This window comes from Pristis pectinata, chromosome 24 (assembly GCF_009764475.1).
Source record: "Pristis pectinata isolate sPriPec2 chromosome 24, sPriPec2.1.pri, whole genome shotgun sequence".
In the NCBI taxonomy this organism is placed as follows: domain Eukaryota; kingdom Metazoa; phylum Chordata; class Chondrichthyes; order Rhinopristiformes; family Pristidae; genus Pristis; species Pristis pectinata.
Window position 1 is genome coordinate 18,366,799 of NC_067428.1, and position 27,711 is coordinate 18,394,509.

At 40.7% G+C, this 27,711-nt stretch overlaps 1 protein-coding gene across 3 annotated transcripts in view; it reads right to left on the reverse strand.

The window, feature by feature from the left end:
• The window catches only part of LOC127582757 (insulin receptor-like), a 202,367-nt gene that overhangs the window by 23,973 nt on the left and 150,683 nt on the right, over positions 1-27,711 (reverse strand). For 2 of the 3 annotated variants that reach the window (XM_052038330.1, XM_052038328.1), the window contains exons 4-11: positions 25,953-26,095; positions 20,449-20,593; positions 15,136-15,350; positions 10,005-10,131; positions 8,342-8,586; positions 6,435-6,602; positions 4,891-5,092; positions 807-842 (exon numbers count right to left, since the gene is read on the reverse strand). In XM_052038330.1, the coding sequence (XP_051894290.1) occupies positions 807-842; positions 4,891-5,092; positions 6,435-6,602; positions 8,342-8,586; positions 10,005-10,131; positions 15,136-15,350; positions 20,449-20,593; positions 25,953-26,095 (1,281 nt within the window). The remainder of the gene's footprint in view (positions 1-806; positions 843-4,890; positions 5,093-6,434; positions 6,603-8,341; positions 8,587-10,004; positions 10,132-15,135; positions 15,351-20,448; positions 20,594-25,952; positions 26,096-27,711) is intronic. The other variant, XM_052038329.1, reaches the window with a different exon arrangement.

Sequence of the window (27,711 nt, forward strand, 5' to 3'; positions counted from 1 at the left end):
CTTGGTTTCAGTTCTGGATTTTGAAGAAGTTGGCCAGCATCAGGTCACACTCCAGAGAATTCTACTGCAAAGAGATTGTCAGGTCAGGATGGGATTGACATCTGTGGCAAATTCCTATTACACCAATATCCTGCTTGCATTCAAAGACCACAGGGACTCAGAAACAATCACTGATGACATGGAGGAAATCTTATTCTGACAGATGTATATCCCAGCAACTTCAAGAGAGGTGGAGAGATTTGTTGTGCATGGTAGTGGGGACCAGAGGAGGAGGAAGAGGATTTTTGTTTTGAGAAATACCTGCCCCATCTTAAGTTTAACAAAATGTTGGAAAATTCATAGCAGATCATCAGCATCTGCAAACAGAAAAAAGTGGATGAGTATTTTGGTTATTGACCCACCATTGATATTAGGTCTACACCTCAAACACCAACACATCTTTTAAGAAGCCGAGGGACCTGGAGTGCATTTGAGGCTTTTGACATTGTGCATATTGGGAGCTCTAATGTACAAGTAATTCCAGCCTGAAGTTTTTTTTTATTTTTAAGAAGGGCAGTTAGCTTTGTAAATATCAGTGGCAAAAACGTTCACTGGTTATATTTGTGCAGAACACATGATTATTCACAGAATAAAAAGCAAAAGCAGAATTAATTGTTTTTCAAACAGAGGGCTTTCCAGAGCAGTTATATAATTAGGCTTATTTCTTTTGATTTCTTCCTGTTAAAAATTATTAACAATTAAAAACACGGCCACCTGCACATCACCCAGCATGATTTCAGAAGCACAGAACTCAGGCACTCCCTTACCTACTGTCCTTAGTATCACTCTCTTGAGGTGTAGGTCTGCAAAAGTAAAACATCACTTTAAACGAGCTTTGTTTTGAAAATATGTGTTGGGGTTTGATTCCTGGGTGATTGGCCTCTGTTTTCATTGCATTATTTTTTTATTATTAATTTCTCAATCAGGGCAAGTGCAAGAGAAATTAGACCCAGCAACTTGGGTAAACACACTGTTCATCTAGGTGCTTATCTTTTGTGCTTTCTTGGAAACTTAGATTTGCACTGCTTCTCAGATTTCTAAAAATATGAAAATTTCAGTTCCCTTGCCCTGTAGTCACATACACCAAATATGTTACATGTTTTTGCACCCTACCAAATCAAGCTGGCCTGAGCTATAATACAATAAAAAATATATTTTCCAGGAGTTAACGGTCAGACATTGTGGAAAAACAACTCTGTTTTCTAGTTGAGCTTAACTTGCAGGCTACCTCTGGGTAACAAAAAAGGTTTTGCTTTTACAGAAGTCCTTAAGTCAATTTTGTCCGCAAGTAGGAAGATCCACAAAAATCATTCAATATGGTAAGCATACCTCCACAGTATTGTAATGAATGGCAACAAAAAAACACAACTGATAAGAAAGAATTACTAAAAGTGGTGAGAGGAGACCAGTTCTGCCATTCATAAGAATGAACATATGTACGTACGTTGGACTTTTGAATTTAATACTATGGGAGCACGCTTATATATAGGGGATGTCCATAAGTTGGGAGTTCATAACCTGGGAATAGTTTGCACTTAAAACTCCTCAATAAACTGCGATGTTATAAAATTATAGATAGTTTCAACCAACTTAGAGAGGCTAACATGGGATTCAACACTAGCAGACATGGGTCATGTCCAAGCATCATTACCAATGCCTCTACAGTCAAAACCATTCCTCACATTTACCCAAGGAAAGGGTTAAACAAATAGTCCTGCAGTGTCTTTATACCCAGTAATATTAAATTTTATCTACTGGCTGCTGAGTGAATTTACTTTGGAAGAGTGAAAGTGTAACCACATAATGGGCTTGCTTTAACTTGGATAAACATGTGTTTTAACTAATGATGCTATCACCACAACCCCGCGCCCCCCCCCCCCCCCCCCACCTCAGAGTAGACAGTGGACATACATAGAGTCATAGTTATAAAGCACAGAAACAGGCCCTTTGGCCCAACTTGTCTGTGCTGGCCAAGATCCCAGCTAATCCTCTTTACCTGTGTTTGGCTCATATCTCTCTAAACCTTTTCTATCCATGTACCTGAGTAAATGTCTTTTAAACATTGTAACTGTACCTGCCTCTACAGCTTCCTCTGGCAGCTTGTTCCATACACCCACCACTCTCAGTGTGAAAGTTTCCCCTCAGGTCCCTTTTAAATCTTTCCCCTCTCACCTTAAACCTATGCTGTCTAGTTTTCGACTCCCCTACCCTGGGGAAAAGACTTGTGACCATCTACCTAATCCACGCCGCTCATGATTTTATAAACCTCTATAAGGTCGCCCTCAGCTCCTACGCTCCAGGGAAAAATGTCCCAGCTGAGCCAGCCTCTCCTTATAACTCGAGCCCTCCAGTCCTGGTAACATAAAATAATTAATTTTTAAATAATTAATTAATTGAATAATTAGGAAAAATACCTGGCAGTCATGCTGTCATAGTAAGGGAGGCCTTTGTTTATTATCTCTCATTACAAACTTTTGGCCGCTGTTCAAGTGACTGTCAAAATACAAGTTTAGCTTTGGACAGCAAAAATGTGTTAGAAATGTTCAGTGTTTCTATGCCCTCACACCATGGAGAAAAGGACTCAGTACAGCTGAAACTCAAAAAGCAAGTCAAGATATAAACTTTTATACAAGTGCTTTGCACTTTATTGTAGTGAAGTTCTGCTGGCTTCCCAACACACTGTGGATGCTGGGTGTGGAGGAGAGGTGAAAGGAAATTTCCAGGATTGAAATTGACATCTTTATTAAGTTAGGGTATCAAGGATGGTAACTGATGTACATCAAAACACACAGTGAAATGCATCTTTTGCATAGAGTGTTCTGGGGGCAACCCGCAAGTGTTGCCACGCTTCCGGCACCAACATAGCATGCCCACTACCTCCTAACCCGTACATCCTTTGGAACGTGGGAGGAAACCGGAGCACCCGGAGGAAACCCACACAGACATGGGGAGAACGTACAAACTCCTTACAGACAGCAGCCGGAATTGAACCCAGGTCGCTGGCACTGTAAAGCGTTACGCTAACCGCTAAATAAAACTGAGGTATAGGTTAACCATTACAGAAATGAATGTCAGACTATCCCCCTTTCCCCCAAGATAATGGCTGGTCACTTCTTAGCATTCAATACTTCATTTCCTGAATATAAGGAGAAGTGTAGTGGTGAAGTGATGGGGTAGGACCATAAAAGAAATTCAAAGTGTAGAATGAAATGTGATTCAAATTCACAGACTCAGTTGCAAGCTCCCAAACTTTCGGCATGAACTTTAGGATTCAGGGATAAGTAACAGATAGATGGAGTGATTTAAAGCCAAGAAATCTGGCATAATTTAGATGTTCCCTCTGTTCACACAATATATTCATACTGTGCAAAATAAAAAAAACATTTCACATACAGTGCATTAGCTCAAAGAATCTCATCTGCATAAGGAAAAATAGGCAAAATGTCTTCTGTTATTCTTCATTAGAAAGCTGCCAGAGGGCAATTAGCCTATTTTCTCTTGTGTGCATTTATGAGCTGTGATGGAGTCATAGAGTGATACAGCACAGAAACAGGCCCTTTGGCCCAACGAGACCACAAGCACCCATATTCATTAATGCTGCACTAATCCCATTTTATTCTCCCCACATTCCCATCAACTCCTCTAGATTCTACCACTCACCTACACACTAGGGACAATTTACAGTGGCCACTTAACCTACCAAGCTGCACGTCTTTGGGATGTGGGAGGGAACTGGAGCACCCAGAGGAAACCCACCCGGTCACGGAGAATGTGCAAACTGCACACTGCCAGTACTGGATGCCAGCACTGACTACCTGATCACTTTTATAGTCCACATTACTCTTATGCATCACTGGATGCAGACTCCCGGCTCCCATTAGGTCAAGTTAGACCGATGCCATCTGTGATTATTATGCTTCCTGTCCATCTGTAAAAACCACATCTAATCTTTCTCCTGCTCTTCCCTTTTTGACTTTGGTTTTGGATTCATCCAAACTTTCAAGGGTCTGTACCATGCTATCTCCATAGGACAGCAAAAACAACTAAGTTGATGGTGTAGACCCGACTTGAATGAACCTATCTGGTTATGCAGATCAAATGTCATGATTACATCCACATTTGAAATAACATAAGGAATTCACTGTAAATCTACACTTCATCTTCCATTCATTTTTCCCTCTAGTAAATGGACTGCTCACATAACCTATGCTCAGAAAAGAAGGATAAAGAAAGAAAACTTTTCTTAATTGCTGAAATTGGGAAAGTGGAGGAACAGAATTGTTGCAACTTATTTACTATCACAAGGGGGCAGAATAACACTAGAAACAAAGCAAAGCAGGTTAAAGACCTGTAACACTTGTGAGACAGTAATTGTCTGATTTTGTTTCCTTTTCCCACAGATGTTACCTAACTGAGAATTCCTTGCATTTTCTACTTTTATTCCAGATTAAAGAGCATTGCAAGTGATATCCTGAGTGAACGTCTAGACACTGAGCATTGGTAAAAGTTGTGATAGTCGTCTGTCCAGGATGCAGAGTCCTTCTTCAAGGATTCACACCATAAACACAGACTTTCACCCAGAAACAATCCAATGATCCAAGGATTCTGAACCGATTCAGAATTGTCAACTGTGGAACAGAAATTTGTCTTGGGTGGCGGTATTAAAGGAGTAATATTGCTCTAGACCATTAGATATACATCCTACCCAATATTGAGCTCCAAAATACAAAGTTGGAGTCTAGAGCGTTAGGTCGGATCTCTATCAGGCAGCTAATGTGATATGGGCTTCTGTGTGTTTTCTCCTACTCTTTAAAGATTTGAAGAGTAAAAAGGCTTTCTGCCCTGCGTTACCTTATCATGAAAACCTCATTGTGCAGGTAGTTTTCGAACCTCTTCTGAAAGGCAGCTTCCTCAGCTTCCCTTTTGAGCTGTGATTCTGTTTTTGGACAGGCGCAGCATTCACCTAAGACCTGACAAACGTCAGTCTGGTTTTGCTTCTGGACATCCTCAGGTTCACTGTGAGTCGTAGATGCTCGAGATGGCAATTTTAATCCTAAAAGCCAGGGATCAAAAATTATTTTTATTATTGTCCAGCTGGTTAAATCAAGCTGTAATGTACCCAAAGCACCTGCATTTCAGTGCTGAGCTGCATTGTTACAAGGATTGTTAGCAAACATTGCGTCAATAGTGGTGCCTTTACCTTTTAATCTCCCTTTATTTCATTAATAATGAGCTGAAGTCCAGATAGGCAAGTTCCACTGCCCAACAGGAACTCACAGATTCTCTCTCATACGAGAACACATAATGGAGCTTTAATTGGTATTTAATCTACGAGAACTGTTATGAAACCACAATATTCATAAACACTTTACAAAAGTATTTTTCCTTTTCATGGCTGAATACTTTTCTTCCCTACTTTGGTGCTTTGAGATCAAATAGAAAAATCAGAGATTGAACTGGGACTTTCTGGTCTACATGGTATATCACTATACCACACAGCTACCAAATCACTGACGAAGCAAGGTAATCTTGTACAATTGTATTGACTCCATCAGCCTCAGCTTGGATCCATGATAGTAGTCTCATCACAGAGTCAGGAGTGGAGATTTAGATTCCCACAGTGGATCTGAATGCAAAACCTCTGCTGATACTTTAGTGCTGACTCAGAATGCTGTGCAGCCCACTAAGTCACAAGAGTCATGAAGTCATTCTGCACAGATCGGGCCCTTCAGCTCACCACGTCCTTGTTGATCTTTTTGCTCGTCTGCACTAATCCCATTTGCATGCATGAGGACTGTATCCTTCTATGCCTTTCCTATTTAAGTATCTTTGAACTGTAGTTACTACTGTCATGGAGGAAATCATAGGAGCAAATCTGCAGACAACAAGGTCTTTCATAGCAATGAAATAACTGACAATATCCTGGTTTAGCTGTTGGTTGAGGAATAAATACTGGCCTGGTCAACAGAGAGAACTTCCTTGCTCGAAATCAAATATCGCCATTAAATTTTTATGGCCATCTAATAGAGAAGACTGAACCACTGACAATGCAGCATAACCTCAGTACTGCAATGAAATGCCAGATTTTTGTTTTACAGGCAGTCTCTGCAATGGGGTTCACACCCACAACCTTCTTATGCAGGTCTGAGTGTGCTAGCTGACATAAAACCTGACATAATAACCCATTGTTTTGTCGTGACTGAATAAGTTCATATTTTATTAGATGAGAGTACAAGTTTTTGAGCATACTTCTGCAAAAGTAGCTAACCAAAAAAAGGATGCTTTGAGCACAGGTAGGAAAGGGAGCAAATTGGTAGCTATATCATTGGTATAGTAGCCAAGACCAGGAATGGATCCACCAGAGTACACCCTGACCTACTTAGGATGCCACTTACCCTTCTGGCAGTAATCAAACTCGTACAGCTCACTGTCCTCTGGCTGTTGCTGCCAGAACACCAGGTAGTGGGTGATGTTACCATTAGGATCTGTTGGGGGCTTCCACTTCAAGATGATCTGGGAAGAGGAGTTGGACACAGATATTGGATCCAGTGGCACTGAAGGAACTGGAAGAAACAGGGCCAATTCAGAATCCAAGCAAGTTGATGAATATACCAACAGCGATGGGGAAGACAAGACCTTCTGGCCTTCCCCATCTGCCTCACATAGGAGTCTAATTCTTCTGATTTATACATCAATGACCGTCAAGGACAGCTTTAGCCAAACAATATAATCCAGGAAATTCAACGAGTAAAATAGCAAGTATGAAATTTAAGTGCTGAGACCTTGTGAAATAAGCATGTATAATTAGAAACCAACATAACCATACTGGCTACGTGGACTGGACTTCAAGGGCTTGGAGACTTACCTTTAGATCACAAACTGCAGTTTGTGTTCTTTTTCAGTACCAAAGTCTGAGCAAAACAAACAATGTTGGGATAGAATGCTGGTAAGTTTGCATCTAACATACACTGACACACCGATGATGTTTTGTGTTAATTGGAGAGGGCTCAGATTTTAGGACAAGAAAAAACGCTTGCTGTCAAAAGCTGCTCCCCTCTTCAGCAAACCTGAATGGTCAACAGATGCAAGTGGTGAAAGGGCAACAAAATTGGGCTCCACTAGATAAGTAAAAAGCAAACAAAAACCTGCAGTTGTAAATCTAAAATAAAAACAAAATAATACTGGATATACTCAGTAAATCTGTACTGATGAAGGGTCTTCAACCTGAAACATTAGCAGATGTGGCCTGACCTGTTGAGTATTTCCATTATATTCTGTTTTTATTTTGGACTCCAGTATGTCTGACTCACAGCACTTGAAGATGCGAGTTCAAATCCCATTTGGTAATGATGGATATTTAAATGGAGTTAATAGAATAAACTTTGAATAAAACTAATATCAGAAATGGTGGCCACGAAGTACCCTACTATTGTAGAACCCATCTGGTTCTCTAACGTTCTTTAGCAATGTGAATATGCAGTCCTTACCAAGTGCGGTTATTTGTGACTCAAAAGCATGAAAGCTCTTAACCATAATTTGAAAAGGTTGAGCAAGCCATTCAAATCAATTTGGGCAATAAGTGCCGATGGGTACCAGTAACACCCACACAAAGATCCCAAATGCAAGGTATTGGAGAGTTGTTGTTATTTGTGGGGATATCCATTCTTCCTTAGGAGGTTCATCGGGGTTAAGTATAACTTGGTCCCACTGCAGTTCTAGAGTGGCGGAAGGGTCTTAGGAGGATCCACAGACTCTGCTGCAGACGGGGCAGGTGGTGGGTAGTTTGAAATGAACAGGCACATTGGTGGGTCATCCCAAACCAAGTGCTCAAATTGAAAAGAAGAAAAAAAAATCTACCTTTTGAAATAATTACAAGCTGATCCATTACAGCTACAGTACAGACATCAAGAACATATTTTGTCCAGAGGAGAATTAGTGTGAGGAGGCACATAAATATAATTGAGTCTATTTTAAAGTCAAACATTCTGACTTTTCACTTAACTCATAATTTTATATTACTTATCATCAAATGGCAAAATGTACAGCAATTCAGAAAGCAAAGTTGCTTGAGCAGAGGATTTTCTCTCCAGAGCAACCAGGGGAATTAGAAAGTCCTAAGCTGTATTGCCACTGTGCCACCCTGGAAGGGGGAGTGCAAGTATCTTGTAAAAGTTTACATAGCCAGTTTCCACTATGAAAGTGGACACAGAAATTTATAACAGTAAAAAGCTAATGGCACGTGCATGCAAGTAAAACTGATGGACAATTATGTAAATTAGTTATATAAAGTTTTAAAACATACTGCCTGCTGTGGTGCGAATGTAGACGATTTCACTTTTGGCTCCATGATTGTGTCTCTCATCGCTTATCGTGAGTAGGGTCTTGACAAAGATTGCATACTGTGTCCAGGGTTTGAGGCCAAGAAGCAGCGTCCCTGGAGTAATCGTTCTCCCATCTGATCGCCCCGGAGGCTCCACATCTACCACCTTCCAACTGTTTGTTCCACAGGCATCTTGCCCTTCAAATTCAGTCACGTTCTGATAAGGGCTATTTCAGGAAAACCACAAACATAAAGACAAACCCATCAACCTGCTGCTGACAGGACATTCTGTGCATCACCCACTGCTGACCTGTATAACCAGCCTGTCATCCTCCTCAAGTTACAAACATCACTGGGAAGTTGACATTTATCTGCCATCACTAATTATCCCTGAGAAGGTGATAGTGTGCTGCCTTCTTTAACCACCACAATCAATGTGTTGAGGGCACTGCCGTTAGATGGGAAGTTCCAGAATTTTGACCCAGTATCTTTGAAAAGGTTTTATGTTTAACATTGTGCAATTTACTGGTATGCTCATACACCAACTCTCCTTATCCTTCTTAGAAAAAAACTAACAACCAGCACTAAGTAGTATCAGTGTGTCCACTGGGAAGTACACACTGCAGATCTGGTAAACCAAACATAGAGGGGATGGAGAAGCTGCCTATCAATGGGGCTACTTGATTCTGGAGACTGTTGGGCTTCTTCAGTGCTGTTGGAGCTCCACTTCTGTTGACAAGAGAAGCACATTCTTTCACACTATTAATATGCCTTACAGGAGATTCTGAGTTCAGCAATCAGCCACGTGAATAGCTGGCCTCTGTTGTAATATCTAAACATTCATGTGGTTAATCTTGTATGGTATCTGTTCAGTTACTGGTGATTAAAGCCTCAGTAATGTTTATTACAGGAATCTTGTGAAACTGTCAAAGGACATTTTTGCTTTTTTTAGGCTTTTATCAGCTTTATTTGTTGTGTTAATGTTTGGACAGGTCTTATAAGTTGATGGTGTTCTCGTGCACTTGCTGTCCTTGTCTACGTTACAGGTTTCAGACAGTCTTGGTGAGCTGCTGCATGCACCCTCTAAGCAGTGCAAACTGCAGCCACTGTGCAGTCTTGTTTATTGTACTGCATGCACAAATGGTTACTTCTATCATCAATTATTTTCATAAACTAAACCACAGCACACAGTAAAAAGATGCACAATTCTGTTGTGAACTGTTTGCACCCACATACATATGCAAAATGAACAGAGAATAACATATATATGATACTTTTTTGCAATAGGGTAAAGGTCACTGAGCCCATTTCAAATGATCTTTTTCCATCCATTCCTTCTCTTGTTATCTAAATCCTCACATCTTGTGTCAAAGGAAAATTAAAAGTGAGTAAAGAATAGGGCTGGTTTTAATTGCAAGCCGCACCTTTAGAGCAAGAGCTGTGATTACTGGCAACATGCTCTGCAAGGAACAATTTCCCCTCCTCCTTGAACGTTGCTGATTACAGAATCACAAAGAATGCTCAAAGCACACATATACAGAGATAAAACACACAAATAAATGAAAACTGTATACCTAAGTACATTGTATCTACTCATTTTAAACAGCATGTATTCTGTGTACAGATAGCTCAAAATGATACTTACGCCTCCTTGAAGAATACCATGAAACCCAAGAGGTCTCTGAAGTCTGGTGGCCAAAAGGACTCCCACTTCAACACAATCTTATCAGTTGTAGTTTTATTGTAAACAAACTTCAAGAGCTGGGTTTCACCTAAGCATGGACAGGGAAAGAAAATTCCCATTAACTCTTTATTTTTCAAACTATTTGGAAATTGTTGCTGAGCATGATGCAACTTCCAACCTAACTAAAAAGTTTCCAAATATGAATGGCCACTTGGATAAGAGGCAAGAGACTTCAGTGCACGTAACTCAAAGAGTGAGGGTTGGGGTCTGAAAATTGATGTAAAAAAGAATGAACAATAGTGCTTTAAAAAATACATTGACGTACATAACAAGAGAGGAGAGATCAAGAAATTAACAAACATCAGTGTAAATATTATTTGTATCTAATCACTTGGCAACCGACACCCAAGGGAGAAAATGTAAGTTACAGATCAGCTGAGCAAAAACACACACCAGCAAAGCTCAGACAGAGAACTACCTGGAATATGGAACCTCTGAATACCAGTGTTTACTACAAATGAGCCCGCAATCCAGGAGCCTTACCAAACAACATGTTAGACATATCCGTGTATTAGTTATGTCTATTATGGGGGTTATTAGAAGAAGAATTTGACTTGTGCCATGAAGATTAAAATAATGGCAATCAATGAGTGTAAACATCATCACTAAAACAGATTACCTGGTCACATATTACTGTTTATGGAAACATACTGCACCCAGAAAGGCTGCTCCATTCCCCCACAACAGTGATTATGCTGCTGATTTGCAGCTGTGTTTATTTACATACATTACATTAACCGAATCAATTACAGAGTTAAGTCAAGTAATGGAATATATTGTCAAAGACTGCCCTTCCAAAACTCTTTCAGGAAAGATGACTAACATTCACCATACTGCAACTTAGCTCCCAAATCTGGATGTCAATGTACAATTTGCTACCATCATAATAAGCAGTAACAGGATTTACTGGGATATTTATCTGGTTTGCTATGACTCAGAAGCAGGGCAGTCAAAGACTTCAACAAATCTAACTTCTGAAATTTACCCCAATTAATATTTCAGTGCAGGATATATAAAACTTTATGAGAGAACTTGTTTCCTTGCACTGAAAGTCACTTGTCCACATTAACCTGTTACAGAGACTTCCTGGCCAGTCATTGGGTCCACCTATCAGGCAGCAAGTATCAATTTTCACTTGCCACAAGTTACTAACTATCCATTCTTTTCCTGGAACTTTTCCTATTGCTTGTGTCTTAAGGTTGGGCCTCTGATCTCTTTCCCTTTAACCAGCCTTTGACTGTGGTTTCTGTTTTTCTTTCTTTATTCCTTACTTTGCTAGTGCTGAGAAGGCTCTTTCTGCCAGATCCTTCATGTACAGCCAAAGTCTCAGAGCCATCACATGCTGTCCTTGAGGCAGGTAAGTTGGGGTTAACACTGTCAACTCTTCTAGAAGGTACATTTGCCAAGAAGGTCTTTATTGAGGTTCAACTAGTACACATAGGAACTGGGCGTCTACATTGCATAAGCTCCTCCACAGACTAGTTAAACAACAGCCTGACACAGTTATACTCACCGAATCATTCCATCGAGATAATGTTCCAGATTCTTTCATCACAATCCCTGGGCATGGCTAGTCCCATTGACAGGATAGACCTACCAACAAAGGTGACGCAGTGATATACAGGCAGGAGGGAGTCTCCCTTTGAGTTCCCAGTATCGACTCCTGAATGCAAGGGGCATCATGGCAAGGAAACATGTTCCTTACTATCATCCATCCTTAGCTGAGGAATTAGAGCTTCCCCAAGTTGTTTAACACTTGGAAGAGACACTGAAAATAACAAGGGCACAGAACGTACTCTGAATGGGGAGGACTTCAATGTCTATCACATTCCATAGTTGAGTGGCACCACCACAGACTGAGTTGTCCAAGGCCTAAAGAACATAACTCCAAGACTGGGATGCCACAAGTAGTGAGTGAACCAACAATAGGGATAAACCTATTTGATCTTGTTCTCACAAATCTGTCTGCAGCAGATACACATATCTGTGACAGCATTGGAATAAGTAGCCACTGCAGAGTCCTGTGAACACAAAGTCTCATCTTCACACTGAGGTCATCCTCCATCGTGTTGTGTGATATTACGTAAGTGCTAAATGGGATAGACTCCAAACACATGTGGCAGTACAAAACTAGGCACCCATGAAGTGCTGTGTACACCACCACAATCTGTAACCTCATGTCCCTCACTCTACCATCACTATCAAGCCAGAGAATTAGCCCTGGTTCAATGAAGCGTACAGAAGGGCATGCTGAGAGCAGCACCATGCATGTTTTTTAAACATTTTGAGGTGTCAACCTTATAAAGCAGCAACACAGGACTACATGCATGCCAAACAGCAATAAGAGGATATAACAGACAGAGCTAAGCAACTTCGCAACCAACTGTTGAGATTGAAGCTCTACAGTCTACCACGTCTTGTCATGAATTATGGTGGACAATTAAACAGCTAATGGGAGGAAGAGGCTCCAAGTACATCCCCATCCTCAACGCTGGCATGGTCTAGCACATGAGTGCTAAAAAGGCTGAAGTATTTGCAACTATATCCAGCAGAAGTGCCAAAGAGATGATTCAATTCAGCTTTCTCCTGAGATCCTCACTCTCACAGAAGCGCGTCTCTAGCCAATTTGATTCACTCTGTGTGGATTCAGCAAAGGCTTTGAGACCAGACAACATCCAAGCTGCAGAAGTAGAAACCTGTGCATCTGGCCAAGATGTTCAATATAGTTACAACATTAGTGTCCACCCGATAATGTGAAGAATAATCCAGGTGTGAGCGTTCACAAGAAGGATAAATCCAGTTTGGCTTATTACTGCCCAATCAGTCCATTTTCAATTATCAGCAAAGCAAAGGAAGCTGTTGTTGATTGTACCATTAGCAGCCTTTACTCACCAAAAAACCCACTTAACAATGCCCAGTTTAGGTTTTGCCAGGGCTGCTCCACTCCACACCTCATCACTAGCCTTGGTCTAAACATGGACAAAGACCTGAATTCCAGATGCGAGGTGAGTCTGACTGTCCTTAACATGAAGGCAGAATTGATAGAGAGTGGCATCAAGGTACCCTGGTAAAATTGGAATCAATTGCCATCAAATGGAAAACACTTCAGTAAATGGAGTCATGCCTTGCACAAAGGAAGATGGCTGTGGTTGTTGGAGATCAATCATCCTAGCCCCAGGACATCACTGCACAAGTTCCTCAGGCAGTGTCCTAGGCTCAACTATCTTCATTTGCTTCATCAAAGACAATCCATTCATCAAAAGGTTAGGAGTTGTGCAGTTCACTAATGACTGCACAATGATTAATTCCATTCAGCAAATCAAACAATCTTTGCTTACGAACAGCAAGACCTGGACAACATTCAGGCATGGTTTACAAATGGCAAGTAACATTTGTGCAGTGCCAGACAAAGATCATCTCCAATAAGAGAGAATCTTTCTATCTAGATTTGACTTTCAAGAGAATTATCATTGCCATATCTCCCATCATCAATGTCCTGGAGGAAACCTTTGACCAGAAACTCAACCGGACCAGCCATGGCTACAAGAGCAGGGCAGTGACCAGTGTTCTGTAGGGACAGACTCACCCCCTGAACCCTTCTTGTGCTTTCCACCACTTACAAGGCACAAGTCAAAAGTGCAATGGAATACTCTCTCCACTTGCCTGAATAATTGCAGCACCAACAACTGCTATGAAGCTCAACACTATCTAGGACAAAGCAGTCTGCTTCAATGGCACCCCATCAACAATCCTATTCATTCTTTCCACACTATCACACAGTACAGTGTGTGCCATCTATAAAACACACAGCAGTTACTTGGACAGCACCTTCAAACCCACTATCTCTACCAACAAGGACAAGGGCAGCAGGCACATGGGTACCCACCACCTGCAAATTCCCCAACAAAGATATGCTGCATGTTAGGTTAAACTGACTACTGTAAAAAAAAGAATACCCCCAGTGTAGGTGGATAGCCAAAAAATCAGCCAGGAGGGGGCTTGTGTGAGAGAATAGGTTACGGGGAAATAGGATGGACTGAGAAATAGGATGACTGTGGGCTGAATGGCCTCCTTCTATGTTGTAAGGAAATATGGTCTGCTGGTCTTACCAGTTACACATTACATGGGACACAGACAAACATCAAAGAGTGCTGGCAGCCCATCAAGTCAGTAGATTTTGCTACATTTAAGGCACTGTATATATGCTGGTTGTGTGACTGTTATTCTTGGAATCAATGGAACACAGCGAGCAAGGATAACTGAGGTTTGGGGAGAACATTTTTTAAATGACTTATATTGCAGGTCTTAAATGAACACTTTACACCTGTATTCACTAAGGAGCAAGAGATTGTTTTTGGAGATTTCAGCTGGGATGGTGAAATTCTAGAGAACGTTAGGTTTAAAGAGGAGGTATTAGATGATAGAGGTATACATAATTATGAGAGCCATAGATAGAGTACATAGTAAGAAGTGTTCCCATGGAAAGATGTCCAAGACCAGAGACATTGGTTTAACATGAGTAGTAAGAGGTTCAGAGGGGTTCTAAGGAAGAATTTTTTCACCCAGAGCTAGTTGAAGTCTGGAACTCACAGCCTGAGAAAGCTGTAAAAATCAGATAGTCTCACAACATTTAAGCAGCATTTAGACAAGCACTTGAATTGCCAAGGCATAGTAGGTTATTGATCAAGTGCTGGTAAATAGGATGAGTATGGCAGGCACTTGATGGTCAGCACAGACTTGACGAGCCTAAGGGATTATTTCTGTGCTATATGGCTCAAAGAGTTGAATTGTACATATGCATCTACACATCTTAATTCTTGGAGATCTTTGAGGATCTAACAAGCAGATTCAATAGAGGGGAATCACCAATACTGATTAGTTAACATTAGAAAGAATAAGCAGCAGTGTTATTATCAAAAGGGTAATACTTGCACTCAGTCAACAATAGAAAACAAACAAACAGTTCATTATTTAGAGCGTGATTATTAAACAAATACTCCTACAAAGATATATTATGACTTTAAAATCTCACATGATGCCTGGTCTCCATTAGTTTTTTGAGCAATATCCATTTTTTGCTGTCGCCCTTTGGTCCCTGTAGCCACCTCCATCTTGTATATTTCGGACAGGCATAGCTTGGGGTTGTAGTGGAAGAACATTTTGCCCTGGGCAATAGTCAGGTTGTGCTTTTCCCAATCCCACAGTTGCTGCAAGTTCTGATTGTCCAATACGTAGAAGGAATAATTCCTGGGTGAAGGAATATAAAGGCAGAAAAGATATGGAAAGAAAATATAAATTCTTAATTAATTTAAAGTCAGACGAGACAAAAGTAAACACATTTTTCCTTAATGCCTTATTGAACAAAGGAGCACCTGATATGTTGCTGTGTCATGCAACCAGGAATGTCTTTGATTTTATCCTTATTTTCTGTGAATATATTTAGAAATCCCCTCCCCAAACCATTGACTCTCCACTTCCCTATCTCACTCATGGCCCTCTGTAAATGAAAATCCATCTTCAGGACCAAACTTTGGATCACCCCTCGAAATATCCCTTTTTGCTAGATTCATATACTTTTTGGTTCACTTACATTTCACTGAAACACTTCAGGATATAATTATAAATTAAGAGAGGGTAAACTGCTCTTGCACTAGTCAATTTCAGCCAGGGAGAAACAGGTTTCATAGAACGGTACAGCACAGTACGGGACCTTTGGCACACGATGTTATGCCAACCTACATAAACCTACTCCATGATCAGTCTAATCCTTCCTTCCTACACAGCCCATAATTCTCCATTTTTTTTTAACATCTATGTGCCTATCTAGGAGTCTTTTAAATGTCTCTATTGTATCAGCCTCTACCACCACCTTGGCAGTGCATTCCAAGCACCCACCACTCTCTGTGTGAAAAACTTACCCCGACATCTCCCCAAAACTTTCCTCCTCTCACCTTAAACGGATGTCCTCTGGTGTTGGCCATTGCTGCCCTAGGAAAAGGTGCTGCCTGTCCATTTCATCTATGCCCCTCATAATCTTATACACTTCTATCAAGTCGCCTCTGATCCTCCATCACTCTAAAGAGAAAAGCCCTAGCTCACTCAACCTTTCTTCATATAACATGTTCTCCAATCCAGGCAGCATCCTGGTAAATCTCCTCTGCACCCTCTCTAAAGCTTCCATATACTTCCTATAATGAGGCGACCAGAACTGAACAAATACTCTAAGTGTGGTCTAACCAGAGTTTTATAGAGCTGCAACGTTACCTCGCGGCTCTTGAACTCAATCCCACTACTAATAGAACCATAGAACATTACAGCACAGAAAACAGGCCATTCGGCCCTTCTAGTCTGTGCTGAAACATTATTCCGCTAGTCCCATTTACCTGCACCCAGTCCATAACCCTCCAGATCTCTCCCGTCCAATGAAGGCCAGCACACCATATGTCTTCTTAATCACCCTATCAACTTTCACGGTAACTTTGAGGGATCTATGGACTCGAACCCCAAGATCCCTCTGCTCCTCCACATTGTTAAGAATCCTGCCATTAATCTTGTACTCTGCCTTCAAGTTCGATCTTCCAAAGTGTATCACTTCACACTTTTCCAGATTGAACTCCATCTGCCACTTGTCTGCCCAACTCTGCATCCTGTCTATTCCCATTGTAACCTACAACAACCTTCTACATTATCCACAACACCTCCAACCTTTGTCTCATTTGCAAACTTACTAACCCATCCCTCCACTTCCTCATCCAAGTCATTTATAAAAATCACGAATAGCAGGGATCACAGAACAGATCCCTGCAGAACACCACTGGTCACCACCCTCCAAGCAGAATATGCTCCATCTACCACCACCTTCTGCGGGCAAGCCAATTCCAAATCCACATGGCCAAGTTTCCATGAATCCCATGCCTCATAACTTTCTGAATGAGCCTGCTATGGGGAACCTTGTCAAATGCCTTACTAAAGTCCACATACACCACATCCAATGCTCTATCTTCAACAATTTGTTTCATCATCTCCTCGAAAAACTCAATTAGGCTCATGAGGCATAACCTGCCCCTCACAAAGCCATGCTGACTATCCCTAATAAGATGATGCTTCTCCAAATGCTTGTAAATCCTGTCCCTAAGAATCCTCTCCAATAGTTTGGCCGCCACTGATGTAAGACTCACTGGTCTATAATTCCCAGGATTATCTCTATTACCTTTCTTGAACAACGGAACAACATTTGCCATCCTCCAATCCACTGGTACCACTCCTATGGCCAGGGAGAATGCAAAGATCATCGTCAACGCCCCAGCAATCTCTTCCCTTGCTTCCAGTAGTAACCTGGGATATATCCTGTTCGACCCTGGGGACTTACCTATCCTAATGTTTTTCAGAAGCTCCAACGCTACCTCAAAGTCAACATGCTCCAGCACATCAGCCTGTTCTGTGCTGATCTAACATTCGTCAAAGTCCTTCTCCCTGGTGAACACTGAAGCAAAGTATTTATTAAGCACCTCCCCTACCTCCTCTGCCTCCAGGCACATTTCCCCCTTTATCCTTGAGTGGTCCTACCCTCACTTTAGTCATTCTCCTGTTCTTCACAGACATGTAGAACACCTTGGGGTTTTCCTTAATCCTACTCGCCAAGGCCTTCTCATGTCCCCTTCTAGCTCTTCTAAGTCCCTTCTTAAGCTCCTTCCTGGCTACCTTACAATTCTCTAGAGCCACGTCTGACTTTTGCTTCCAAAACCTTAAGTATGCTTCCTTCTTCCTCCTGACTAAATGTTCCACCTCTTGTCAACCATCGTTCCTTCACCCTACCATCCTTTCCCTGTCTCAGTGGGACAAACCTATCCAGAGCCCCATGCAAGTGGTCCCTAAACAACCTCCACAGTTCTGCTGTGCATTTCTGAGAACCATTTCCAATGGTATTAGTTCCTGCCTAATACCATTGTAATTAGTCCTCCTCCAATTAACAACTTTCCCATATAATCTCCTTCTATCCTTGTCCATGGCTATGCTAAAGGTCAGGGAATTGTAGTCACTATCTCCGAAATGCTCACCCACCGAGAGGTCTGTCACCTGATCAGATTCATTGCCTAGTACTAGATCCAGTATGGCTTCTTCTCTAGTTGGCCTGCCCACATACTGTGTCAGGAATCCTTCCTGAACACACCTCACAATTTCTGCCCCATCTAAACCTTTTGCACTGAGGAGGTGCCAATCAATATTAGGGAATTTGAGGTCACCCATGATGACAACCTTGTTATTTTTGCACCTTTCCAAAATCTGCCTACTTATTTGATCCTCAGTGTCCTGGTGGCTATTGAGGGGCCTATAGAATACTCTCAACAGAGTGATTGCTTCCATCCTGTTTCTGACTTCCACCCACACTGACTCAGTAGACGATCCCTCCACGATGTCCTCCCTTTCTGCAGCTCTGATACCATCCCTGATTTGCAATGTCGTCACCCCCCCCCCCTTTACTTCCCTTCCGATACCTTTTGAAATGTCTAAACCCCAGAAACATCAAGCAGCCAATCCTGCCCTTGTAACAGCCAAGTCTCTGTAATGGCCACAACATCGTAATTTCACGTGCTGATCCATGCTCTTTCCTTAATGTATCTTCTTTATAGCATAATGGATGAATTAATTAGCTGAATAATTTAGTGAACCAAGAATCCATGTATATTCTATTCCTTTTGTTTCAGCTCTGATTCAAACACAGGTAGTACAAGGACTACCTGTACTGCTGTTAATATACATAAAAGTACACGAGCAAACAGGACCAGGAGTAGCCCACCTGGTCCATCGAGCCTGCTCCTTATGTCTGACTTACCCCCCCAGCCTCAATTTCTCTTCTGTGCCAGTTCCCCATAGCCCTCAATTCCTCGATCTTCCAAAAATTTATCTACTTCAACTTTAAATACTTCTAATGATCAAGCCTCCACAATTCTCTGGGGTAAATAATTCTAGAGATTCATCACCCTCAGAGAAGAAATTTCTATGCACCTCAGTTTTAAATAGCCAAATCCTTATCTTGTAACTATGTCCCTTCATTACTTAATCATGCCCCCTTAGGATCATAAATGTTTCAATAAGATCACACTCAATCTTGTAATTTCTAAAGAAAACAAACCCAATCTGATTAGTCTCTCTTGATTGAACAATCCTCTCATCCCAGGAATTAGCCTGGTGAATCTCCTTTGGACTGCCTGCAAGGTTACTATATCCTTTCTTAGTTAAAGGGGCCAAAACTGTGCACAGTACTCCAAGTATGGTCTCAGCAACACCCTGCACAGTTGCAACAAGACTTTCCTATTTCTAAACTCCAACACCTTTGCAGTGAAAGCCAACATATCGTTTATCTTCTTAACTACTTTCTGCACTTTCCTGCTAATTTTTTTGTGATTCATGCACAAGAACACCTTGATCCCTCCAAACTTCACTCATTAGCAGTCTCCCCATTTAGATAATAATCCACGCTTTGATTCCTCTCACTGAAATGCACAAGCTCACACATTCCCACATTAAACTCAATTCGTTAAATTTTCACCAGTTCATTCAAACTACATGCTGTTGTAGGGTCACAATATCCTCATCACAGTTTACCCTTCCACCTATTTTTGTGTCATTGGCAAATTTAGATACTTTGCATTCTGCTGCCTCCTCCAGGTCATTAGAACATAGAATTAGAACTATTAATATATAGTTAGTAAATAATTGAGGGTCAAGAACTAATCCCTGGGGTACACCATTAGTTATATCCTTCCACCCTGCAAAAGACCCATTTATTCCAACTCTCCGTTTTCTATATGATAACCAGTTTTCAATCCATTCCAGCATACTTCCTCCAATACCACAAGCTCTTAATTTGTGAACCAGGCTCTTGTATGACATCTTGTCAATTGCCCTTTTCAAATCTAAATATACCACTCTACAGATTCCTCTCCATCGAAGCTACTTGTGAGATCCTCAAAGAACTCAAGCAAATTTGTCATACATGATTCACCTTTCATAAAGCCATGTTGACTTGCTTTGATTATGTTAAGCTTTCCTAAATGATTAGCTATTTCTTCTTTGATTACTAACTGTAGCATCTTGCCAACAACAGATGTTAAACTAACTGGATAATAGTTTCCTGCCTTTTGTCTTCCTCCAACATATTTTGAAAATCTTTACATATCGAATGACTACAATAAAGTTTAGAAAGAAATGGTAAACATTGCAACAGAATCCACAAAATTAAGGAACTGAACAGCAACAAGAGGGAATCAATTAAAACATCATGTATACATATGCAATGTTCATGGGCACATATAAATATGGTACCACTATTTCCACGACTTACCCAGGTTCCAGAGTTTCACCTTGGATCAAATGCAGGCTGCGGAAAAAAGATAGTGACACCAAAGCATAGGAGCTGCGGATCTTCAGGTAGCCAGTGATTACTTCAATTAGACCTAGGTTTGCTTCCAACTCTGCTGCAATATTGGCTGAAAAAGAAAGCAAGAAAATACAGTCCTGCCACCACACGTACAAAAGAAACTGGAAGTGGCATAGAACTCGCAGGCTTCAAAAGAAACATTACACAGCAGTGATGCATAAACTTCCCACTCTTCATGCTGAAACTATCTCCTCCTGATGGCAGACAATAGTACAAAGAATATGTACAATGAGATGCTCTACAGGCAGAAAGAACAAAGCCTTAGAAGTAGTAACGGTGTGGAGTCTATTGTGCTGGGGTGAAGACAGGAGAGAGAATTTTGGTGGGAGCTGGACTAGAGAAATGGATATGAACAAGTGCAAAGAGAGTGAGGTGAAAGATAGAAAATGAGGAAGAGAAATTTAATCTTGCAGATTTATTACTACATTCCAGGCTGCAGATTTTTTAGTGGATCGCAACTGGAAAAATGACCAAAACTACCAAATGAGATAGCTTTGATCCAGCAATCCCTGAGTTAAGGCATGTGGCTGGAGCATATAAGGAGGCAGAGCACCAAGCAGAAAGGGTATGGTTATGGTGGAAGCACTGAATGACTGTGTGGTGATGGATGAGACACTGTGGGCAAGACATGCACGTGAGAGTTCGTGGAACAAAGGCCATGATTGGGTGAATTATAGAATCATGGAGGAAGGTCATTTGACCCATTACGCTTTCATTCACAGCTCTTCCCTTACAACTCTAACTTTTTACTCCTTCCTTTCTGAATCCAACATTTAAATCTGTTCCTTCTACCCTTTCAGGCAGTGAATTCGCAATCATGAAAATATGTTGTGAAAAAGATTTTCTTCATGCCACTATGGTTCTATTGCCAATCATTTTAACTCTATGTCCACTGCCTTGACTCTTTCACTAACCGAAGTAGTCACAATATCTCTCAAGTATTACACAACATCAACAGGGAATGTGTCGAGCACATGTACATCACTGGCCTCTGGTTTCTTTACCCAGCAATGATGATGTGGATTTATGAGAAGGATATCATATTTGACAGATCGGTCTTCTGAGGGTCGAACAAGAAGAACAGATAAGAGGAAACCAGTGGGTGAGATCCTCAACAAGGTGGTTAAGCAGAATTAGGTCACAAGGAATGGGGTAATATCTGACATAGATTAAAGATTAGTTAACGGACAAGAGCAAAGAGCAGCAAAAAATGGGTTGTTTTTGGGTTGGGAGGCTGTGACTAGTTTGGTGCCACAGAAATTGGTGCTAGGATTTAGATGAGGGGACCCGGTGTAAAATACCGAGGTTTGTTGATACTACAAAGCTGGGCTGCTGTGTGAGATGTGAGGATGCAGCATAAAAGTTTTAGGATGATAGAGACACATTCAGTAAATGATGAGGACAAGGCAAATAGAATACAGTGAAGAAAAGTATGAGGTAATTGACTGTGAATGGAAAAGATAGAAAAGAGGAGTAATTTTTTAAAATGGTGAGAGACAAAGGTGTTGGTGGCCAGAGAGACCTGGGAGGTCCTTGTTAACAGGGAGATACAGCAAACAATTAGGGAGGCAAGCAGTGTATTGGCCTTTACTGCAAGTTAAGTTGAGTGTAATAAGTTGAGTGCTACTGCAATTATAAAGGTCCTGGTCAGGTTAGACTTGGAATACTGTGTACAGGTCTGGTAAGTTTACCTAGGGAAAAATATACTTGCAATAGGACTGCTACGAAGATTCAGTAGTTTAATTTCTGGGATAGGTGGCTAATCCTATAAAAAGAAATTAAGCAGACTGAACTTCTACTCGCTACAGTTTAGAAAAGTAAGAAGCGATCTCATGAAACTCATGGAATTTGACAGTGTAAAAGCAGGTATGTTTCCCCTGGATGGGGTGTCTAGAATCAGGAGTCACAACCTCATAATAAGGGGTCACCCATTCAGGATAGAGAGGAGGTGAAATTTGTTCACCTCGAAGGTAGTGAATCTTTAGGTTTCTTTACCCAAGAGGGCAATGGAGGCTCAGTTGATTGGTATATTCAAGGCAGATGGTGATAATTTTTTGGATAGTAAGGAAAGCAAGAGATATGGGGCTAGTGCAGGAAAGCATCACCCAGACAAACAGAACAGCCATGATCTTACTGAATGGCAGAGTAAGCACAAGGGGCTGAATGGCCTACTCCTGCTTCTATTTTTTTTATGTTCTTACTTACTTGATGTCTAGCCCTACCGCTAGTCTATGATGATCAGTTAACTCCATGGAGACCATTGCCTGGACTTAGTCTGCTTGGCTCAGCTACTTACTGGTAATCAAGGTAATATTTATTTTTAATCAAAAACAGGTGATCTAAGGTCAGCATGCTCCATGTAGAGACAGGATGTGGTTCACACTTAAGGCTATTATAAACAGCAATTCCCAATCTAAACAGTTTGTAGAAGCCGGATACAGATGCTATCGCTAGAGAATATATAGTGGACATGCTGCTCTCCCGCACCTCTTAAACAGAGCAGCTCTAAGCCAAGGTAGCAGGTCAGATCAGAAAATAAGGGGTGGAAAGTGGGCAAAACCCAACTTTTTTTTTCAAAAATGCCAAAATAGTTTAACTATCACTCAGATTTGTCCCTGCATCACCTCAAACTTCACTTGGACTTTGGTATTCAATCTTGATCACCTCAATATGAATAAAGGGGGATAATCTACAACTGGAAGGATAGCACGAGTTCAAAAGAGGTGGAGGATGAAGTGAGACCTCATTAAGGGATAAAAAATATTAAACAGGATAGAAAAACAAATGAAGAACATTGCTTCAAAATAAACTAGGTGGGAATTGGATGGATATATAGAAGAACCTGTATACAAAGTGTGGAACGAGTTTTGAGTTCTCTGAAAGTGCTTTGTACAAACTGGCTGCTAATTCACATTCAGACATCAGGGGGTGCTTTCAGACTGTAAATCCTTTACTTGTCATAGTAAAACAGAAGTGTTTCAAAATTAAGGGTTCTGTCAACACTTCTTTGCTTAAAAACCAAAGGATGAGAAACAACCATACTCTTGCTGAAATGTTATCTTTCTGGTCCCTGAGCTCACACAATAGAGCACCCAAGTATGTCTGTAATGTCCCAAAGTCATTTTGCTTTTGCCAATCTCATTGTCTGGTTATTCCAAACATTCACCACTTTTTGTAAACAAATTCTTACCACCAGTTTTAAATGAAATTATCTGGTTTTCCTCTCCTGGTTTATTTGAAGCATTTAACTGCTTTATAGCATTTTATATTCTTAATGGGTCCCTCTTTACGGAATCTGAGATTTGCTGTACTTTCGCTAATTTTGAGTTTATTGGTCAGTTGACTAAGAAGTCCAACTAATACATAATAAAGGCTTAGAGGGATATGGACCAAATGCAGGCAAATAGGACTAGCTTAGATGGGAATCTTGGTCATCTTGGACCAGTTGGACCAAAGGCCCCATTTCCATGCTGTATATGACTCTATGACCATATAACCTCAACATGTATTTAGGGTGCTGGCTATCTGTTCTACAAACTCATTAGCATTTAAAGGTGCTTAACAACATTTGCATAGTTTACTCATCTCCCTCTGTCCTTTCTCTAGATTCCTCTCTGTTGATTTAGTTGTTATTAGATGATGTACAATTTTTCAACTAATCTGAAATACTCATTGACATTGATGAAAAATCTTTGGGTTAATTTACCATTTGCCAGCCCAGCTGCACTGTCAATTGACATTCTCTGTAAATTTTTTACTGCAATCTTTCTCTCTATTACTCTCCCATTTTAACTTTAATTTATTTTACTTATTTAATACTTGTTTCCTCATGATGTCTTCAAATTAAATGATTAAATACAATTTAAGGTTGTTAAAATATGATAAGATGCCAACGTATGACAAAAATATTTATTTATTAAGTAAGGGAAACTTGTTATACCTTGAAGTTATCACAGACAATAACCCTGACACAACAGTGCAAGGACTTCCACTCTCATTTCATCTTCTCATAACTGATAAGGCTTTCATTTTATATTGTTACAGATTTCTCTAAAGCTTATACCCTTTAAGCAACCTGAATTATCCTTTAACAACCTTAACTACCCTTTAAATACTACAATTATCCTTTAAACATCTTAAGGTATCATCTATTTTAAAGCTGTCTGTAGCTCCCATAGCAATTTATGTCACCCTAACACAACCTTTCATTCTTTTTTTTAAATATATAATGGCAGGCATGAGACATACCCATTCTGCTTTTCTCAGCACTCTCTTATTTCCTTCTCCTGTTGCTTCCCCTTCACTGTGCAGCTCTGTCCTAACTCTTGGCAGTCTCTAAGCCACACCTGCTCAGCTCTTCTCTTAACAGCAGGGTACTGTGATCCTTCATTCAGATGTCACAGCCCAGTCAAGGCATAATGCTGAATCTTCACCCCAAAAACCCCAAAGCTTCAACCAATAATTCCTAGGAGGATGTCACCTTTAGGAGGATGCAACATTTAAGTCCTGGTTCCAATGGTCTTGTCTGCTTTTTCAATGCCTTCAGTTAAAAAGGAGTATTTATTATACAAAAATTCTGTAACTCTATGCTGGGAATAATTGAAACATTCAGAAGCAATATTATCATTATTGTTTACTATGGATTTCAAAGAATATGGGGTTGCAATTGTATTAAATAGTGGAATAGATGAGGGGCTGAATGGTCCATTTCTATTTCTCTCTTATGAATAGCTGCCTTAATAATTTCATCGTGGGAAAAGCTCCAAGAGAAGTATTAAGCTTCTTCACTTAATGCATTGGAACTTCACCAATCACCTATTGAAACTTTAGTTGGCATTAAAATTAATCTAGGTAGTCAGTGGGAAAAGATTTACAGCACAGATATCATCAGCAGGACGTAACTAAAGTAAGTGGTGACTAGTCAGCCAGTACTTTTATGAAAGGCTAATACTGACTTTAAAGGGGAGACTTTTGCTGTGGAAAAGAGTTAGTTTCTTATATTTTTCTTCTTCCTGTGGGATAACGTACAGGCCAAATATGCTGCTAATATTATGCACAAATTTTCAGCCATAATTTAATAAGCACAGAAAATATGTTCTTCAGAAATTGGTTTGTAAGTTCTCTCAGAGTGAGGCAGGTGCATAACAGAAATGCAACATCATCCTGAGATGTGGAGCCAACAGACTGCAAATGCTGGAACGTGGAGCAACAAACAAACTGCTGATGGAACTCAGTGGGTCAAGCAGCATCTGCGCAGGCAAAGGGATGGGTGGTGATTCAGGTCAAGACCCTGCACCTGAATGTCGACCATTCCTGCGTCTCCATATATGCTGCTTGTACTACTGAGTTCCTTCAGCAGTTTGTTTTTAACATCTTTAGTTGACAATGTACAGGTTTCCTGTACTTACTTCCTCCACGGATATTGATGATCAAGCTGCCTTTGATGATGGTGCAGCCTCGCAGGTCTTGAGCAGCTGTCACAGATTCTATAGTCTTTACATTCACGGAGCAAATCTTTGGACACAGACCAGTACAAGGCGTACAAAGAAGGCTGATGAAGAAAACAAAAACAATTATTATTAATCACTGCAAGTACAAGAAAACATGTTTAATGTCATCATTCTGGAACTATGGAGAGTATTATTCATGGTCAGGATGCATAATTAACACTGCATTCAGACATGGCGCAAGGGAAACATCTGCTAATGTTGGAGACTGGAACTTCACGCTAGCTATTCAGGAAAACAGTAACCAACTTCCATGCTGTGTGTATAAACTCACTACCTAGATGGAAAGAGTTGTGGAGCATATCCAATGCATGGAATAAATATAACTGATCCCACAGTAAAGGTCCCTGGCTTTTACTTCCTGATAAACAGTGGATAGTCCTCAACAGATTCCAAAAGGCCATGGATGATGTGGTCAACTGCTTCAAGAATGGAAGATGCAAGATAATCCAAAGAGTAAATGTAGCAACAAGTACCAAACTAAGGTGTATATCAATTCACCCTGGCTGTTAAGAATCTAATGCAGGAGGCATCTCATTTTTCCCACATGGTATCTCAGAAAGGTATTGACTGTATTGACAGAGTGGACATCTGACTGTGCAGCTTTTCACGTCATACAAAAAAGAGCAATAGCGCCTTCAATTCCGAAGTCTGAGAGTACATGCCTCACCCTAAAGATGTAATTTAGCTAAGAGTGAGTGATGCTATCGAGAGAAGTATTATACTGTTGGTCTATTCAGATGTTATTTGTTCAAAGGAGAGGTGTTCTGCCATGCCCTAGTTAACATTCATTCAAAGCATCAAAAATAAAAGTTATACAGCTATTCAGGCTGCATCTGTGGAGAGAAGCAGATTTAACATTTCAGATTAATGACATTCATTCGTCACCAGTCCAGGTGTTGGGTTAGATTGTGTTCAATCAAACCTGGTGTCCGCACTCTAGTTCCACTCTAATCCCACAGCATCTCTTACCTGTAGCAGTACTAGTGGGATCCATTGTAATAGAGGCCTCCACTTTCCCTGCCCTTCCACAAGTTGGAAGGGGCTGCAAGTGGGGACCAGACCTTAGGTGCACCAGAACCTGATATCCTGCTCCTGGAACCAAACTGATGGGCTTTATACATCATTGCTATCAAAGGCATTTTCAGCTGTTTTAAATGTGTCTTGTATTCAGTGACATTACAAAACAGTTATAATGGATTTAAATAAGTAAAAATAAGTTAAAATACAACTCCTATAAGCTATTTAGCAAGAGAAATATAAAAACAAAGAAAAAAACTAAGAAAAATAAAACAAATAAATTAACGCTGTCTTATCTTTTTCATAAAGGTCAGCAATCCTATTCAAATGAATTGCATCCAGCTTCTCAACTCAGTACAATCTGGAACTGCCACTGGGATTCAATGTGAGTCAGCAGAATGGGAGGTCAGTTATGCAGAAATCAAAGATGCTGGAGGTATATGGGTTTCAGTTCCCTGTGGAAACTCCAGCCACATTAGAGCTTGGTCATCCTCAACCCGATGGAATGAACATTGAATTCTCCAATTTCAGGTAAACTGGCTCTCCCCCTCCCCCCCCCCCCCCCACCAACAATCCCTTTCTCTCTCCGTCTGGTCTACCCAGTTCCTCCTACGCACATCCAAACCCCTCCCCTCAATCC